A 16878-nucleotide genomic window follows, 5' to 3' on the forward strand; every position below is an offset into this window, starting at 1 on the left:
AGTTACCGATACCATTCTATATAACACAGTTATAGGAATAGGCTGAGAAATCCTGCATTAGAATAATGGTCATTTGAACTTATTGATTTGGTATTTTGTTTACTTTAAATTTATAAAAATATTTGATTTTATAGTTGTTTAAGAGCACTATGCTTGAGTTTATACCTAGCTTATGTATATACATATTCAATATAATAAAATAATTTTCATTAACACTTGGCACTCATGACAACTTTTCCCTTTATTCAAATGTAAAAGACACTGCTCTGCAGAAAGTATGTAATATTTGCTGTCTTTGTCTTCTTTTTCTTCCATCAATACCTAAACACCTGCTATGTGGCAGAAACTGTGCTAGGTGCTCTGGGTAGATGAATGAAGAAGACCACTGGTCTTCGCTCCCGGGACAATCTATGCGGGAGAAAGGCTAAAGGCAGGTAACAACAATACATTATGAATTGTGACAAATCCTATAAGGGAAACAAACGAGCTGATGGAGAATAATGGCATCAGGGGAGGATGCTTAAAGATGTGCTCAGAGAAAGTTTTTCTGACAAAGTGACTTTAAAGCTGAGACCTTAAGGATGAAAAGGTAGAAATACCTGATTGAGAATTTTTCACAAGAAAGAAAGGAAGGGAAAAGATGAATTACTTGTGGCTGTCTCCCCCACCCACTCCCTAGCTATCTTTCCTGTACTGTGTTATCTCTTTTTATTTTGGACCATCAGGCACCCACATACTTCCTGAATACTGTCCTATATGCCTGGCATTGTACTAAGTTCTATGGAGAAAAGTGAAACATCGAATTAGTCTTCAAAGACCTACAGGTGAAAGATAGCAATTCAAACTCCACCACACAAATCTTCACCTATTTTTTTCAAAAATTCACCTAAACTCCTGAACTCCAAATACACATTTCATAAATAATAACGAAAGGAAACTGTTTGATTTATAGGTTTTATAGACTACGAATGTATTTTTTCTGCTCTTCCACAGTCTATATTGCCAATTCTCCTAAGAATAGGCATGTCTTGGTGATCAGGCGGACCTAGATTTCAATCTTGCCACTACCAGGACTGGCTAGCATAAAGTTTTCTGAGCTTCGGTTTGCTCATTTGTTAACTGGTAGAAACAATACCTAAGTGGACTAAATTATTGAGAGCATTAGAAAACATTACTGGAAGCAGAAGCAGGTAAGAGTAGTTCAAATACTGAAGCCAGACAGACCCGGCTTCAAAACTAAGCTGTTAATTACTAGCTATGTGACCCTGATAGTTATTTAACTATTCTAAACCTAGCTTAATCTGTAAAATGGATATAGGTGGTTGTGAGGATTAAATAAGATAATGCATACGGAACATCATACATTCCTGGTTACACAAAGGCCCCCTACCAAGTGCTTTACCTAGTGCAGAAATTTTCTGGTAAAGGAGTAATGAGGGAAACACTACACGCTCTCTATTTCATTTATTTCATTCAACAAACTTTACTGAGCGCTTACCATGTGTTTGGGAGCTGTGTATTTGGCCCAGTACTTCAAAACTCAAACAATGCACGTGTGAAAATAAATAGGAGAAAGTGCCTCCCACACTTCTATATCATTCCCCAGCAACTGTCAGACACCTGGACCTCAGGCCCTTTCCTCGCCCCGCCACAGGTGGGGCTCTTTGAGGTCTGCCCTCCGTTTTCTAGCCTAGGCCCGGCCTCTCTAGGTGTCGCATCAGCCTTGACCCTAAGGGGCTGCCCTCCAGTCACCTGCCCAGGGACACGTCCTCAGCCCTGGAAGCCCCGCCCGCTAGGTCCCTCAGCCTACTCCCCTAGGCGCTGGCTCAGGTCGCCGCTCCTGCGCTCCCTGGTTCCCGCGCTCTGCGTCGGACAGTACCTGCAGGCCACTCCGCTTGTTCCAGGTGAAAATGGACCCAGGGTACCCGCTCAGAGCCAAGAGCAGTTCGTGAATCATTCCCACGGCGGACCTCGAGTCCCTGGTTATGTCACCCCCTCCTCCAGCGCACCTCCAGGCGACCACGCGGGGAGTGCTTCCCCTTCCACACGCGCACCGGCCCCTGGGTCGGGCGGTTTGTGCTGAATCACCCCACCGAGGCAATCGCTGCGGCGGAGCGGACGGGAAGCTGGGAAGGGGTCGCGGGGCAGTCCCGGAAGTTCGGCGGCTCCACCGGGTCCACCCGCTACTCCCGCCCGGGCTCCGCGGAGACTGAGTCGCGGTCGCTGCCCTCGCGCATGCGCCCTCGGTGCCCCGAGCCGCCCGCTCGGACTTCCGGTTTGGGAGCTCTACTTGGGAGGCTGGAGAGCCGGGGTGGGGGCCGGGGTCGGGGTAGGACCCGGACTCCGAGTGGGTGAGGCTGGCCCGGAGGCAAGAATGCGAGGGGGTTGAGGGGCAGCTCGAGAGGGAGACGCTCCCAGGGGTGGACTGGAGGGCGCCCTCAGGGCGCCTTAGCCGGGTCAGAGGCCTCTGGAGGGACTGCACGACGGCTCCAGGTTACCGGGCTGGAGGGAGCGGAGACAAAAGAGGCCAGAATCCCGCAGCCGCCGCTCCTTGAGCTGAGAGCTCTGCGTCCGCGAACCGGCAGCACCTGGAGCCTCTGGCCGACACCCGAGCCCGTCCTCAGGAAGCCCGTTACTACTGCCCCTCGGACTCCGTCTCTCCAGCGCAATGTGACTCTCCCCAAGCCCACTCGGTCCTCGCTTTGGAGCCAAAACCAGCTTCTCTCCTTGCGCGAGGTTTTCCGACAGGTAGCTCCCTAATCCTTGCTGAGCGGCTACTACTACGCTGGGAAAACAAAGACCCGAGATTCTGGACGTGATTTTTGCCTGGGGTGGGCTTTGGGAGTTGTGCAGCCCGAGGGGGCGGGGCGGACGCAGAAGGCTTCGGGAAGGACTGCGGAGATACTGGGGGAGATCAGCCGCGACCAGCTGGACAGAGGCTTTTTGTTGCCTTCAAGCAGGATGGTGACTTGTCTTTAGATCCTCTCGAGCTCGAACTCTCCTATATGGTTCGGACTCACTGTGCAATATTGGCCAGGGAAGTTAAATGGGATCGGATTTGGAGGAGGTGGGAGAGGGGCAGACAGTACTTTTTTTTTTCTTTTTTTTTTTTTGAGACGGAGTCTCGCTCTGTCGCCCAGGCTGGAGTGCAGTGGCGCGATCTCGGCTCACTGCAAGCTCCGCCTCCCGGGTTCACGCCATTCTCCTGCCTCAGCCTCCCAAGTAGCTGGGACTACAGGCGCCCGCCACCACGCCCGGCTAATTTTTTGTATTTTTAGTAGAGACGAGGTTTCACCGTGTTAGCCAGGATGGTCTCGATCTCCTGACCTCGTGATCCGCCCGCCTCAGCCTCTCAAAGTGCTGGGACTACAGGCGTGAACCACCGCGCCCGGCCTGACAGTACTTTTATTCCCTGCTGCTTCCTGGGGCTGCCCTGGAAGTCAACCAGAAAAGCAGCTTTTGCAAAGTCTATTTACTGAAGATTGTGCTACCTCAGAAGGCCACTCGGAGCACATGGGACGGCAGGCCAGCTCTGGCAAGACTTTAGACATATGAATGTATTCCTTCTGATAGTGCCATCTTTCTCTGCCCTAGGAAGAAACTCCTCTTAGAGTCATCTGCAGGGGATTCTCCAAGGACATGGGAAGATAGATGTAAGCCCTGGAACCCAGACTCTTAAGCGAAGGGAAGCTGCTTTCAGCTGTTAATGATGGCCAAATCCGCTCTGAGAGAGAATGGCACTAACTCTGAGACCTTCCGACAGCGTTTCAGGAGATTCCATTACCAGGAGGTGGCTGGGCCGCGGGAGGCTTTCAGCCAACTCTGGGAACTTTGCTGTCGGTGGCTAAGGCCGGAGGTGCGCACCAAGGAGCAGATTGTAGAACTGTTGGTGCTAGAGCAGTTCCTGACCGTCTTACCTGGGGAGATCCAGAATTGGGTACAGGAACAATGTCCAGAAAATGGAGAGGAGGCAGTGACTCTCGTGGAAGATTTAGAAAGAGAGCCCGGAAGACCTGGATCTTCGGTGAGAAGGGAGGGGGAATTCAAATTCCAAAGTGTGATATTGGGTGGAGGGCTAAATTAAGTTATAGACAGGCTTAAAGAGGGACACAGTCTCCCTTGGTGAGGCTTATACTTCTGGTCTGGTATAGGTAACTTTTTCAGATAGTGCTTATCTGGAGATGCTTCCTGGGTGTACCTTCACCTACCCTGTCATAATGAGTTTTTCCTAGTTTTATAGTTTCTTAATAGGGAAGAAAGGGGATTTTTTTTTTTTTTTTCAGCGTGAAGGTGGGTTTACTATTTTGATCATTTCCTTCTGGAGTTTCAACTGCTTTAAGCTAATGGCAATAGAATAAGACCCTTGTTCACGTTAACCTCCCTCACCCCTACAACCCTGGCCATGGCTCTGAAAGATGATCTCTTTTGGGGTATTAAATAATCTCCTCTGGGAATGCCCCTCATTATGATCTTGCAGTGACAATTAACGGGGGTTGTTTCTAGGTCACAGTCTCTGTGAAGGGGCAGAAAGTGCGCTTGGAGAAGATGACACCCCCGAAATCATCACAAGAGTTATTAAGTGTTCGGCAGGAGTCAGTGGAACCCCAGCCCAGGGGTGTACCCAAGAAAGAGAGGGCAAGAAGCCCAGACCTGAGACCACAGGAGCAGATGAACCCAAAGGAGAAGCTCAAACCTTTTCAAAGGAGCGGTGAGGAGTAGATTCATATGGGAAGATAGACTGCCATTCCAAGTTGGGAAGTAGGGTTGGGAATAGTGAGTGGGAAAGGGATTTCAGGAGTAAGTGGAAATTGCAGAATATGTGGTTATTGACATGTAGTTTAGCCCTCTGGTATTCTTATATTACCTCTTGATAAGTCCACAAGGGAATGGCTCCCTAGTTTTTATCAGAACTTGGAATTATTTTATTTCCTCTTAGTAATGATGATAGTAGGTCATTATTTTCTAGATAAAAATTCTTTTCTATACTTGAAGGCACATCTTCCTTTTGGTTGTTTTCCATCTTCAAATTAAACTGTATTTGTTACCTTAAGCTTTTCCCCAGAAGATCCATTCTTTAAACCTAAGTTTTTGTTGCTCTCTATTGGAACCTTTAAGTTCTCCAAATATCATGTTAATTGTGGGGAACTAAATTATGTTTATTATTTTCCTGAAAGTCTGTTAGAAGCTAAGTAAGAATTTTACTTCAGTCTTGCAATGTCTTGTATCAGTATAGCCCAACCTGTTACGTTTTTTTGTTCACCTGGTAACTTCCAGGACTCTGATAGCTTTCCCCAGTGCCTTTATACCTAGTTGATTATTCTTGTACTTGATTTTTGTAGAACTTGTTTTTCTTCTTTGTAGTCTATTGATCTCCATGTTGTATACTTTTTTCTGTTACCATTTCACTTAAAATTTGTTGAGGTTGTTTTGAATTCTGATCTTATCATCCAAGACAATAGCCTTCTCATCCAGTTTGGTAATGGTCTGTTTTGTCACCCAGATGAAATCCCTGAATCTCACATACAGACTTGCAGAGTTCATCAGTTTTTGAACACCTGTCAAGGTGCTCAACACCTTGCAGGGTACTCTGCAATAAGAAAATGTGCCTATCCTCAAAGAACTTAAAAACATGATTGAGAACACTATAGCTAACTCTTAAGTATGTGCCGAACTGAACTGTACTGAAACAGTGCCAGACAATGACTTGCCCAATTGTGTGAGTACCGTATGGGTTTGTCAGAGTGGGAGATGAGGGAGGGCTGTCGGTAAGGCTTCTTGAGGGCACTGGCAAATACAGCCTCTTGAAGGATGGGCTGAAATTGGATAGGAGGGAATTAAAAGTAAAGGCACAGAGTGGTGAACAATAGTGTGCTGTGTTCTGGAGGGAAGAGTCTGACAGGAATGGGTATGGTAGGCACTAAGGTTAAGGTTCACCAGGGTAGCATGTACACTGAGGAAGCAAGCAAGAGCCTGCGGTTAGGTAGAACAGTGACTGCTGCAGTTATCTGCGTGTGAGAAGGTAAGTAGTCTGGACTTGGATAGTGGCAGTAGCAATAGAGAGGAAGGACTACTAAGGTAAACACCTTTAGAACTTGGTGACTGACTGTGAAGGAAACGGATAAGGTAAAGACAATCTTCTCTCGCTTCCCCCTTGAAATCACGCCGAGTTTAATTCTGTAGCCCCAAGTGAAGAACAATTATTCCCAGCAGTACTAGGACCTGCCTACAAATAGGAGAGCTTGGAATAGAATTATCTGCTCTGAACACACAACAGAATCCTTTCCTCTCTTGTCACCTGCTCTGGAAAATAAAACATTTCTCATCTTTTGAAGTTTCCTGTATTTTCCCCACCTTTTTCAGCCCACTGAACTTTCTGAAAACATTTCCCTAGACACCTTGTTTATAATCCTCTTGGATGAAAAAGGCAGGACTGAATTTCAAGATTTTTGTGATAATCAGTCCAAACTATGACAACTTTTGTCTGTTTCCCTGCAAGCAGGATTTCCATTTCCTAAATCCGGTGTGGTCTCCAGGTTGGAGCAAGGAGAGCCATGGATCCCAGATCTGCTGGGCTCCAAGGAGAAAGAACTTCCAAGTGGCAGCCACACAGGAGACAGACGAGTGCATGCTGATCTGTTACCATCCAAGAAAGACAGAAGAAGCTGGGTGGAACAGGATCACTGGAGCTTTGAAGATGAGAAGGTGGCAGGTGTGCACTGGGGCTATGAAGAGACCAGAACGCTCCTCGCAATTCTCAGCCAGACTGAGTTTTTTGAAGCTCTCAGAAACTGTCATAGGAACAGCCAAGTGTATGGGGCTGTGGCTGAGCGGCTCAGGGAATATGGCTTCCTCCGGACCCTGGAACAGTGTCGGACCAAGTTCAAAGGTCTCCAGAAGAGCTATCGGAAAGTCAAGAGCGGCCACCCGCCTGAGACCTGCCCCTTCTTTGAAGAGATGCAAGCCCTGATGAGTGCTCAGGTCATTGCCTTGCCCAATAATGGCCTGGAAGCAGCAGCCTCTCACTCTGGCCTGGTAGGTAGCGATGCTGAGACTGAGGAGCCAGGGCAGAGGGGCTGGCAGCATGAGGAGGGAGCAGAAGAGGCTGTGGCTCAGGAGTCTGACAGTGATGACATGGATCTAGAGGCGACCCCCCAGGACCCCAACTCAACTGCACCTGTTCTGTTCAGAAGCCCAGGTGGTAAGAAGCTTTTCTTCATGGAGTTTTGGAATTAGACTTGGGGAACGAAGAGACTGGATGTGGGGTCAGAAGGCTTAATGTCACATGCCAGCTTTGCCACTTAGGGAACAAAGAAGTGCTTCTCAATTTTTTGTGTGTATTTCATTCTCTTTTATGGGAAAATCAGTGAGATAATTGGGAATACATTTAGATTTTTAAAAGAAATACACTCAGAAAATTCACAGTCCTGAGGAGTATCATTCCTTCCATTTCTTTACTAAACTATTTTTTTCCCTGATTTTAAAATCATTGCAGGCTCATGAGAAAAATGTGGCACAATATTATCTTTAAGTAGAACCAGTGTTTATTGAGTATGTCATATGAACTTGATGTTTTATATATTTTATCTTTTACTTCCCCAAAGCTCAGTCAGTTTATTATATTCGTTTTTACTTAGAATAGTACAGTGAAGAATTGTCTAAAGTTGGGGAAAGATTTTTTTCTTTAAAAATGTTAAAATATATTTGAAACAGAGACAGGGTCTTGCTGTGTTGCCCAGGCTGGTCTCACTGAGTTCAAGCAGTCCTCCCACCTCAGCCTTCCGAGTAGTTAGGACTACAGGTGTGAGCCACCACACTGAGCTGGGAAACATCTAAGTGTCCTCTGAGATTCATAGTATACATTGGCATTTTAACAGGATTGAGAAGTCCTACAGTGAGAAAGCTTGTTTAACACTCTATTTAAATATTCTTGGCCGGGCGCGGTGGCTCATGCCTGTAATCCCAGCACTTTGGGAGGCCGAGACGGGTGGATCACAAGGTCAGGAGATCGAGACCATCCTGGCTAACACGGTGAAACCCCATCTCTACTAAAAATACAAAAAATTAGCCGGGCGAGGTGGCGGGCGCCTGTAGTCCCAGCTACTCGGGAGGCTGAGGCAGGAGAATGGTGTGAACCCCGGGGGGCGGAGCCTGCAGTGAGCCGAGATCACGCCACTGCACTCCAACCTGGGCGACAGTGAGACTCCGTCTCAAAAAAAAAAAAAAAAAATCCTTGCCTATGGAATCCTTTTTAAAGTATCATTTACTACCATTAATGTAATTGGTACAACTGTGCTGTTATGGAAAGAGCACCAAAGTATGACCCAGGAGGCTTAGATTCTAATCCTGATGACCACTCAACTGGGCGACCTTGAGCAGTTATCTAACCATTCTAAGCTTCCATTTCCTCAAGTGTAAAATGGGGCAAAACAGGAGGACTACATCGCTAAAGTTGCAGTTCCTTTGTGAGCAGTGGTCTTTTCCTTCTATTTTTTGTGACATGCATGATCTTATTTTAGTTCTGTTCTAGCTTTCTGGTCTTTGTGTCTTCTGCTTTTTCATTTCTCTTTTTCTTCTTGTTTTCTTCATTCTCTTTTTTGTTGCAGACACAAATATATGTAGGTTAATTAAACATGGCACATGTGCTAAATGTTATTTTCATTATCTTTGTTCTTTCACTTTTTTTTTTTTGAGACAGTCGCTTTGTTGTCCAGGCTGGAGTGCAGTGGTGTGATCTCATCTCACTGCAACCTCCACCTCCCCAGTTCAAGCGATTCTCGATTCTCATGCCTCAGCCTCCCAAGTAGCTGGGACTATAGGTGCACACCACCACGCCTGGCTAATTTTTCTGTGTTTTTAGTAGAAACAGGCTTTCACCATGTTGTCCAGGCTGGTCTCAAACTCCTGGCCCCAAGTGATCCACAGGGATTACAGGCATAAGCCACTGTGCCTGGCCAGCTTCTTTTTTATATGGCTACACAGAATTTGTAAATAAAGGTCTCTGTGAAATTGCTAAAGGATATAAAGAAGCAAAACATTCTATACTGAGTTTGTGGATTTTGGAAACATGAAGTATTTTTACTTTTTCATCTAGGAGCCTGAGCTTAGGTGAATTCTCATGATGCAGATGATAGGACTGAGGAATTCAGGCTGTAAAGCTCTGGATTAAGTGGTGCTGAAATTTCTCTTCTGGTGGCAGGTGTACACTGGGGCTATGAAGAGACCAAGACTTACCTTGCAATTCTTAGTGAGACCCAGTTTTATGAAGCCCTCCGGAACTGTCACCGCAACAGCCAGCTGTATGGAGCAGTGGCTGAGAGGTTATGGGAATATGGCTTTCTTAGGACCCCAGAGCAGTGTCGGACCAAGTTTAAAAGCCTGCAAACCAGCTATCGGAAAGTTAAGAATGGCCAGGCACCAGAGACCTGTCCCTTCTTTGAAGAGATGGATGCTTTGGTGAGTGTCCGGGTTGCTGCCCCACCCAATGATGGCCAGGAAGAGACTGCTTCTTGCCCCATCCAGGGGACCAGTGAGGCTGAAGCTCAGAAGCAAGCCGAAGAGGCAGACGAGGCCACAGAGGAAGATTCTGATGATGATGAAGAGGATACTGAGATACCCCCAGGGGCTGTCATAACCCGTGCTCCAGTGTTATTCCAAAGCCCCCGTGGTAAGATTCTTTCACTATTATGGTATAAATAACAAAGGGAAGACAATGGGACTTAGGAAAAATATCATCCGATTGAGAACTGGCCTCTACACCCAGCTTTCATGGATTCTTGTGACCACCCATATTTCTTGTCTAGTAAAGCAGGTCACTAAGGGGATATAAATTATTTATGTGACTTGCCTCCCCACACTAGAGCATCAATCTGAGATAGCTGCACATTGTAAATCTGCTGTGATTTATTCATGAACCACTAGGTTTCCAACCAGTTTACTAAGCAGGGAATCTGAAAGCTCACATTTCTCAAATAGCATGTCATGTACCCACAGTAGGATGAAGTTGATTTTAAAAGTTCATTCTCTTTTATATAATGCTTTCTTCTAGTTTCAGCTCCTATACCAGCTATATGTCTGCTTTATTCACATTTATGAAAACCTGATAACTGTTGTTCACTTTTACAAATCTGAGGTTCCTGAGAGAACTGACCCTTTGAATCTTTGCTAGATAAGAAAAAAATACTTCACAAGGGCTTCCCTCCTTGTGAGAACAGTTCTGATTTCAGAGTCATATATGTGTACGTATGTGAATCTGGGCTCTGTTGTTTATTAGTTAAGTGACTTAGAGAAAGTTACTTAAGGCTGGGCATGGTGGCACATGCCTGTAATCCCAGCATTTTGGGAGGCCGAGGCGGGTGGATCACCTGAGGTCAGGAGTTGGAGAGCAGCCTGACCAACACGGCGAAACCCCATCTCTACTAAAAATACAAAAAATTAGCCAGGTGTGGTAGCGTGCGCCTGTAATCCCAGCTACTCGGAAGGCTGGGGCAGGAGAATCGCTTGAACCTGGGAGGCAGAGATTGCAGTGAGCTGAGATAGTGCCATTGCACTCCAGCCTGGGCAACGAGTGGAAAAAAAAAGTTACTTAACTCCCAAGTTTGCTTATATATTAAGACCTACCTCATAGGGTTGATGTAAATGAGGTACTGTGCACAGTGCCTGGCACATAGTAGCCATTTAATAAATAATAGTTTTCATTTTCATAAGTCTTTAAGATCAGCATTCTTTAATGGTGTTCCCTGGAATATCAATTCCATGGGGTATTAATATATTCTACTAAAAAATAACTTCTAGGTTTGGGAAGATGGTAAATACCCCTCTTGGAGGCTCACAATACATATTCACATATTTAAGTTTCTAAGATTTATTTAATCTAGTGAATATTTCATGAAATATCTCATAAGACTAGGCTTCTGGGTGGAAATACTGTCTCAGGAGGTAAAAACATGGGCTGATACTCAACATGCTTTTACTCCTAGATTTAGTCTAGGGAATATGGGATTCAGAGTTTTACCTGAAATATCTGAATAAATGCAAATTTGCATAGCCTAGGCCCAAAAAAGCCAGGCATTTGGTTCTTAAGGCCTTTTGGTTCTTTGAAAGATACTACATATTTTTCTATCCCGTTTTTACTTCCAATGTATATTGGAATGTGAGGGGAAGGGGACTCATGAAGCTCCTCTGGATATAAAAGTTTCCAAAAAATGTTTTCCTGAGCATGTCCTTCTAAACCTTTTAGTTACTGGTGAAGAACATGAATAAGAATACTATGAGAGACCTGAGATGTGGCAAAAATACGTATTAGAAAGTGTCTTTCCTGTAGAAACATGGAAATTATTTTATCTAAAACCTGGTGGTTTTCCATGCTGTACTGAGAGGATTTTCCAAAGATCCTAGGTGACCAAGAGGAGTTAAAAGTATATATTATTCAGACCCTATATAGATGAGAAGCACATGATAGGTTAACAAGTAGAGAAGTAAAACATTGGGATTTTACTAAGATAATGGTAGTTATTTGGGATCTAGGGCTCCCTAAATTTTATCTTTAATCATGTGGTGTTATGCTTGTTTTTCCCAAGTTTTACATTCCTGTGGCACATATGATTAAGAAAATAGATAACTTCTAAAATTCTATTTTACATCAGGTTTTGAAGCTGGATTTGAGAATGAAGATAATTCAAAACGGGATATTTCTGAGGAAGTACAACTGCATAGGACATTACTTGCAAGATCTGAAAGGAAAATTCCCCGGTATCCTCATCAGGGTAAAGGCAATGAGAGTGACTGTAGATCAGGAAGACAGTGGGCAAAGACCTCAGGGGAGAAAAGAGGAAAACTGACACTCCCAGAGAAGAGCTTAAGTGAATTCTTAAGTCAACAGAGACCTTGCTTGGGAGACAGACCCTGTAAATATCTCAAATACAGCAAAAGCTTTGGTCCAAATTCCCTTCTCACGCATCAGGTATCCCACCAGGTGGAAAATCCATATAAATGTGCTGATTGTGGGAAAAGCTTCAGTCGGAGTGCAAGACTCATTAGACACCGGAGAATCCACACTGGAGAGAAACCTTATAAATGTCTTGACTGTGGAAAAAGTTTCCGTGACAGTTCAAATTTCATCACCCATAGGAGAATCCACACAGGAGAGAAACCTTATCAATGTGGTGAGTGTGGGAAATGCTTCAATCAGAGCTCAAGCCTTATCATTCACCAGAGAACCCACACAGGAGAAAAGCCCTATCAATGTGAAGAGTGTGGAAAAAGCTTCAATAACAGTTCTCATTTTAGTGCACATCGGAGGATACACACAGGAGAGAGACCCCATGTGTGTCCTGACTGTGGAAAGAGTTTCAGTAAGAGTTCTGACTTACGTGCACATCATAGAACCCACACAGGAGAGAAACCCTATGGGTGTCATGACTGTGGCAAGTGCTTCAGTAAAAGCTCTGCCCTTAATAAGCACCGAGAAATCCATGCACGGGAAAAGCTTCTGTCACAGTCAGCTCCTAAGTAAGCCCCTGAGGATATATAAAGGAAAGAGGCTCAATAAATGTATTGTTTAGAAAGTCTTCTAATAGTGAGATCCATCTCCTATTCTGTGTCCAGTTAGCTTAGGAAATTCACTTTAGGATTTATGCCACTGTTTGTTCCTTGTTTTTCCTGATCTAGAGTCAAATCCCCAAGGCAGTCTAAAGAATGGAAGATTTCAGTCCCTCTCCTTGCCTGCATCTGAATTGATGGATAACATCTTTTCCCTCTCAGTGCCTATGGTGTTCCCTTAATATAAGCAGAGAGGACATGGTAATAGATCCTATGAATTTGATAAGCATCCTTCTTTACTCATTCTGTCATTCAGCTGCATTTTGACAGGAAAAACCCATTACATTTCAAGAAGAAGTTATGAGACTGACTATTAGGTGGGTCTAGCTCTTTTTTTTTTTTTTTTTTTTGGAGACGGAGTTTCGCTCTTGTTGCCCAGGCTGGAGTGCAATGGTGCGATCTCAGCTCACTGCAACCTCCGCCTCCTGGGTTCAAGTGATTCTCCTGCCTCAGCCTCCCAAGTGGCTGGAATTATAAGCATGCACCACCATGCCTGGCTAATTTTGTATTTTTAGTAGAGACGGGGTTTCTCCATGTTGGGCAGGCTGGTCTCAAACTCCCAACCTCAGGTGATCTGCCTGCCTCAGCCTCCCAAAGTGCTGGGATTACAGGCATGAGCCACTGCGCCGGTTTTTTCGAGATGGAGTCTCACTCTGTTGCCCAGGCTGGAGTGCAGTGGCATGATCTCAGCTCACTGCAACCTCTGCCTTGTGGGTTCAAACAATTCTCCTGCCTCAGCCTCCTGAGTAGCTGGGATCATAGCCGCCTGCCACCACACCCAGCTAATTTTTGTATTTTTAGTAGAGATGGGGTTTCACCATGTTGGCCAGGCTGGTTTTGAACTGACCTCGTGATCCACGTGCCTAGGTCTCCCAAAGTGCTGGGATTTCAGGCATGAGCCACTGCACCCGGCCCAGCTCTTCTTTATACAGTAATGTTAATGCTAAAATGAATGACTCTTCCTGTTCACTTAAACCTGTGCTCAAAATGACATGTTTGTCAGGCACCCTCTTCATTTACCTTAAAGAAGGAGAGTTTAATGTCCATCTTGGTTCTGCCCTATGAATCATCTTGTCAAGAACAGGTGTTCTTATGCAGAAACAATGAAAACCTTATACTGAAGTGTGAACCCTGGATTTCTTAGTTTCTTCTGAGTCCTAGAAGGGTTGGAATAGAATAATACACTTACAGGATTTAGGTTGGTTTTCTTTCTGTCCAGTCTCATCTGAATTTCATCTGTCCCTTGTGGTCCAGAAGTTCCACAGAGCAAGGCAGCTGCATGTGGTGACAGGTAGAGCAGTTAAAGCTGCCAATAGGGACTCGTCCATATTCCACACACCTAGTATAGTGTTATGCCCTCCACGGGCACTTACCTGCAATAAGCAGAAGCCACTGCCACATTCCCACTTATTGGGAAAATGGACTACTGTGTGTGAACAGGCCCTTTATCCTAATGGCAGGGAAGATGGATTATCTTTGGCCAGTGGTGCTGCCAATCTAGACATACACATTCAGCTGAATACAATTAAAAGCAGTTCTTTAAATGCAAATATAATTACTCATCTTTATAATACGATAGTATTAACTGCCCATATGCTCACAGTATGATGAGCCCTGTATAGCACAAGGTCAACAGGTCCTCTCCTTGTCCTTACAATCTAAAGCAGATGACACTGACATGGACAAACCAGTGCACGTGCATAGTTGCGGCAGTTCTAGAGAAATCTAGAAAGCTAGGTAGCAACACTGTGCATAAATGTTGTGGTCCAATGCATTAGTTTGCTGTAACAAAAATCTGGGAGGTATTTTCTTCTCTTTATTCAGGAAGGCTTCATGAAGCAGGAAGTGTTCAAAGGAGGGAAGGTTACTGGTTAAATTATGAGGATAGGAAGAACTTTCCATAACTAGTTGCAAAATTGAGTGCTGTGTGGGTTGAGGAATGGGAAAATGGGGGAGCAAGGTGTTTTGTGTAGATGGAACAAAGGGCAAAGGATAGACTGTAAGGAAGGCCAGATAAAGCTTGGAGTAGCATGAGAACTTGAGGAATAGTATGATATGGGCTGTGCAGCAGGCAGAGAATCACCTTAGCTGAAACATGGGTGTTAGGAGCAGACCATGAGGTGGTAGAACCATCATCTGTAGTAAATCAGGTACTATGCTATAACTATTGATAAGGAAACAGCTGACTGGCACTGAAAGAATAAGCAGTTTTAGGGGACTAGCTCCTATGGGAGACAAAGGTCAGAAATCGTAGTATCTGATGAAGATATTTTGATGAGCAGGTGAGAAGAAAGATAAACATGGCCAGATGGCCAAGGACTGGGATAAGTAGCCGTTTCACATTCAATTATAATTCTGTGGCTGGAATAAGATCAGGGAGAGCAGTAGGAAGACACAGTATTCTATAATTCATAGCTTGCTGTGTTAGAGATTAATTAGGATTCTGCTGTTGAATCTTAGTACAAAAAAAATCTAATATTTATTAGGAATTAAGGGAAGATGGTACTTATGTTGCCTAAGCAGACAGGAAGCTACAAGAAACACCAGTCTGAAGCAGTGCCTCAGGATCTGAGATGATTTAGGAAGTGTGCTGTAATGTCAAAAAAAAAAATTGTCTTTAGTATATCTATGTACAGTCTCGTGGGAAAAGCATTGGTTGGGCTATCAACAGATATTCTGGTTCCAGATGTCTTGTAAGTTAACCTGCTTCCATTTCCCTTTCTGTAAAGCAAAATAATGTTTACACCTAATCTGTCTCTCAGGGATACCATATTAATAAAAATTATGTCTATAAAGTGCCTGGTGTTTTTTCAAGTGTTTATGTGTGTGTGTCTGTGTATATATATATATATATACACAAATGACGATCAAGTTGTGGAGGGTAGGAAAAGACCAATCTTTCTTTTTTTTAGCTCCTTGTGTGGGTTTACTAGAAGTATGCTTATCTGAATCTTTATATTCTAGAAAGAGGAATAAGTCAGATTGTGGTAAAAGGGAAATTAGAATGCAAATCCTTCCATTGTACCTGTATCCATATCCACAATAAATTAGGACCCAAGATAACTGGGCATGCAGTGTCTTATTTTTTAAGTTTTTATTTATTTTATTTTTTAGAGACAGGATCTCACTCTGTTGCCCAGGCTGGAGTGCAGTGGTGCCATCATAGGTCACTGCAGCTTCAAATTCCTGGGCTCAAGTGATTCCCAGCCTCCCCAATAGATGGGACTACAGGCATGAGCCACCACACTCAGCTAATTTTTTAAAGTTTTGTATTGATGAGGGGTCTCTATGTTGTCCAGGCTGGTCTTGAACTCCTGGCTTCAAGTGATCCTCCTGCCTCAGACCCCCGAAGTGCTGGGATTACAGGCATGAGCCACAGTGACCAACTCAGCTGAGTCTTACTTTACAAGACCCAGAACCAGCTGGGTGCAGTGGCTTATGCCTGTAATCCCAGCACTTTGGGAGGCCGAGGCGGGTGGATCATGACGTCAGGAGTTCAAGACCAGCCTGGCCAAGATGGTGAAACCTCATCTCTACTAAAAAATACAAAAATTAGCCAGGTGCAGTGGCAGGCACCTGTAATCTTCTACTCGGGAGGCTGAGGCAGGTGAATCGCTTGAACCCAGGAGGCGGAGTCTGCAGTGAGCCGAGATCATGCCATGGCACTCTAGCCTGGGCAACAGAGCAAGACTCTGTCTCAAAAAAAAAAAAAAAAAAAGACCCAGAACGAACCCTCCAAACTCCAGATGAAAAGAACGTGCAGTACATGCTGCCCAACCTGCCACTCCTCAGGATGGAAGCAGCAAAAAATATCTTCAAACATTCTGAGAAAGAAACCAAGCCCACTGTTGGGGGAGCAACAGCATCTCTGCACCTCCAACTTTTTAACATCAGTAAAGCCTTTGTGAGAGAGATGGGGTGGCATGTGCAGCAAAGGAAGCAAAAAATGTGTATTAGCAGAAGCTGGATAATCCTGTTCACATCAGTTGTTTCCTTAGGGCCATTACTTTTCTTTTTCCCCATACTATCATTTTTCCTTTTATTAAGTTTGTTCTCTATGGCCAATGCATAGAATGTAACATGTTTTTGCCATTTCTCATTTATTGTAATCTGAGTGTAGACTCTGGGTCTTGTCAATGTCGTATAGCACTATTTTACACTACTTTTTTTTTTTTTTGAGATGGAGTCTCGCTCTGTCGCCCAGGCTGGAGTGCAGTGGCACGATCTCAGCTCACTGCAAGCTCCGCCTCCCGGGTTCACACCATTCTCCTGCCTCAGCCT

At 44.7% G+C, this 16878-nt stretch overlaps 2 protein-coding genes across 7 annotated transcripts in view; one reads left to right on the forward strand and one right to left on the reverse strand.

Moving 5' to 3' along the window:
* The window catches only part of TUBGCP4 (tubulin gamma complex component 4), a 48933-nt gene extending 46712 nt beyond the window's left edge, over positions 1-2221 (reverse strand). For 2 of the 5 annotated variants that reach the window (XM_032175246.2, XM_032175245.2), the window contains exon 1: positions 1880-2221. In XM_032175246.2, the coding sequence (XP_032031137.1) occupies positions 1880-1957 (78 nt within the window). In that variant the 5' untranslated portion in view covers positions 1958-2221. The remainder of the gene's footprint in view (positions 1-1879) is intronic. The other 3 variants (XM_032175248.2, XM_032175247.2, XM_032175249.1) reach the window with 2 other exon arrangements.
* Positions 2222-2268: 47 nt separating this feature from the next.
* ZSCAN29 (zinc finger and SCAN domain containing 29) lies at positions 2269-15501 on the forward strand. 2 transcript variants are annotated; one of them, XM_032175251.2, is made up of 6 exons: positions 2269-2748; positions 3595-4024; positions 4504-4708; positions 6500-7198; positions 9197-9664; positions 11643-15501. In XM_032175251.2, exons 2-6 carry the CDS (start codon positions 3707-3709, stop codon positions 12509-12511), a joined length of 2559 nt encoding a protein of 852 aa, XP_032031142.1. In that variant the 5' UTR covers positions 2269-2748; positions 3595-3706; the 3' UTR covers positions 12512-15501. The 2 variants fall into 2 exon arrangements, with proteins under 2 accessions (XP_032031142.1, XP_032031141.1); XM_032175250.2 differs by having other exon boundaries at positions 2306-4024.
* Positions 15502-16878: the final 1377 nt, after the last annotated feature.

This window comes from Hylobates moloch, unplaced genomic scaffold (genome assembly GCF_009828535.3).
Source record: "Hylobates moloch isolate HMO894 unplaced genomic scaffold, HMol_V3 SCAFFOLD_14, whole genome shotgun sequence".
NCBI classification, from domain to species: domain Eukaryota; kingdom Metazoa; phylum Chordata; class Mammalia; order Primates; family Hylobatidae; genus Hylobates; species Hylobates moloch.

What these genes read in the sequence shown, in the direction of transcription:
- ZSCAN29 (XM_032175251.2), top strand. Translation starts at nt 3,707, where the DNA reads ATGATGGCCAAATCCGCTCTGAGAGAGAATGGCACTAACTCTGAGACC. An exon ending in CAAACCTTTTCAAAGGAGCG is followed by an intron (nt 4,709 to 6,499) that starts GTGAGGAGTAGA and finishes CCCTGCAAGCAG; the next exon opens with GATTTCCATTTCCTAAATCC. An exon ending in TCTGTTCAGAAGCCCAGGTG is followed by an intron (nt 7,199 to 9,196) that starts GTAAGAAGCTTT and finishes TTCTGGTGGCAG; the next exon opens with GTGTACACTGGGGCTATGAA.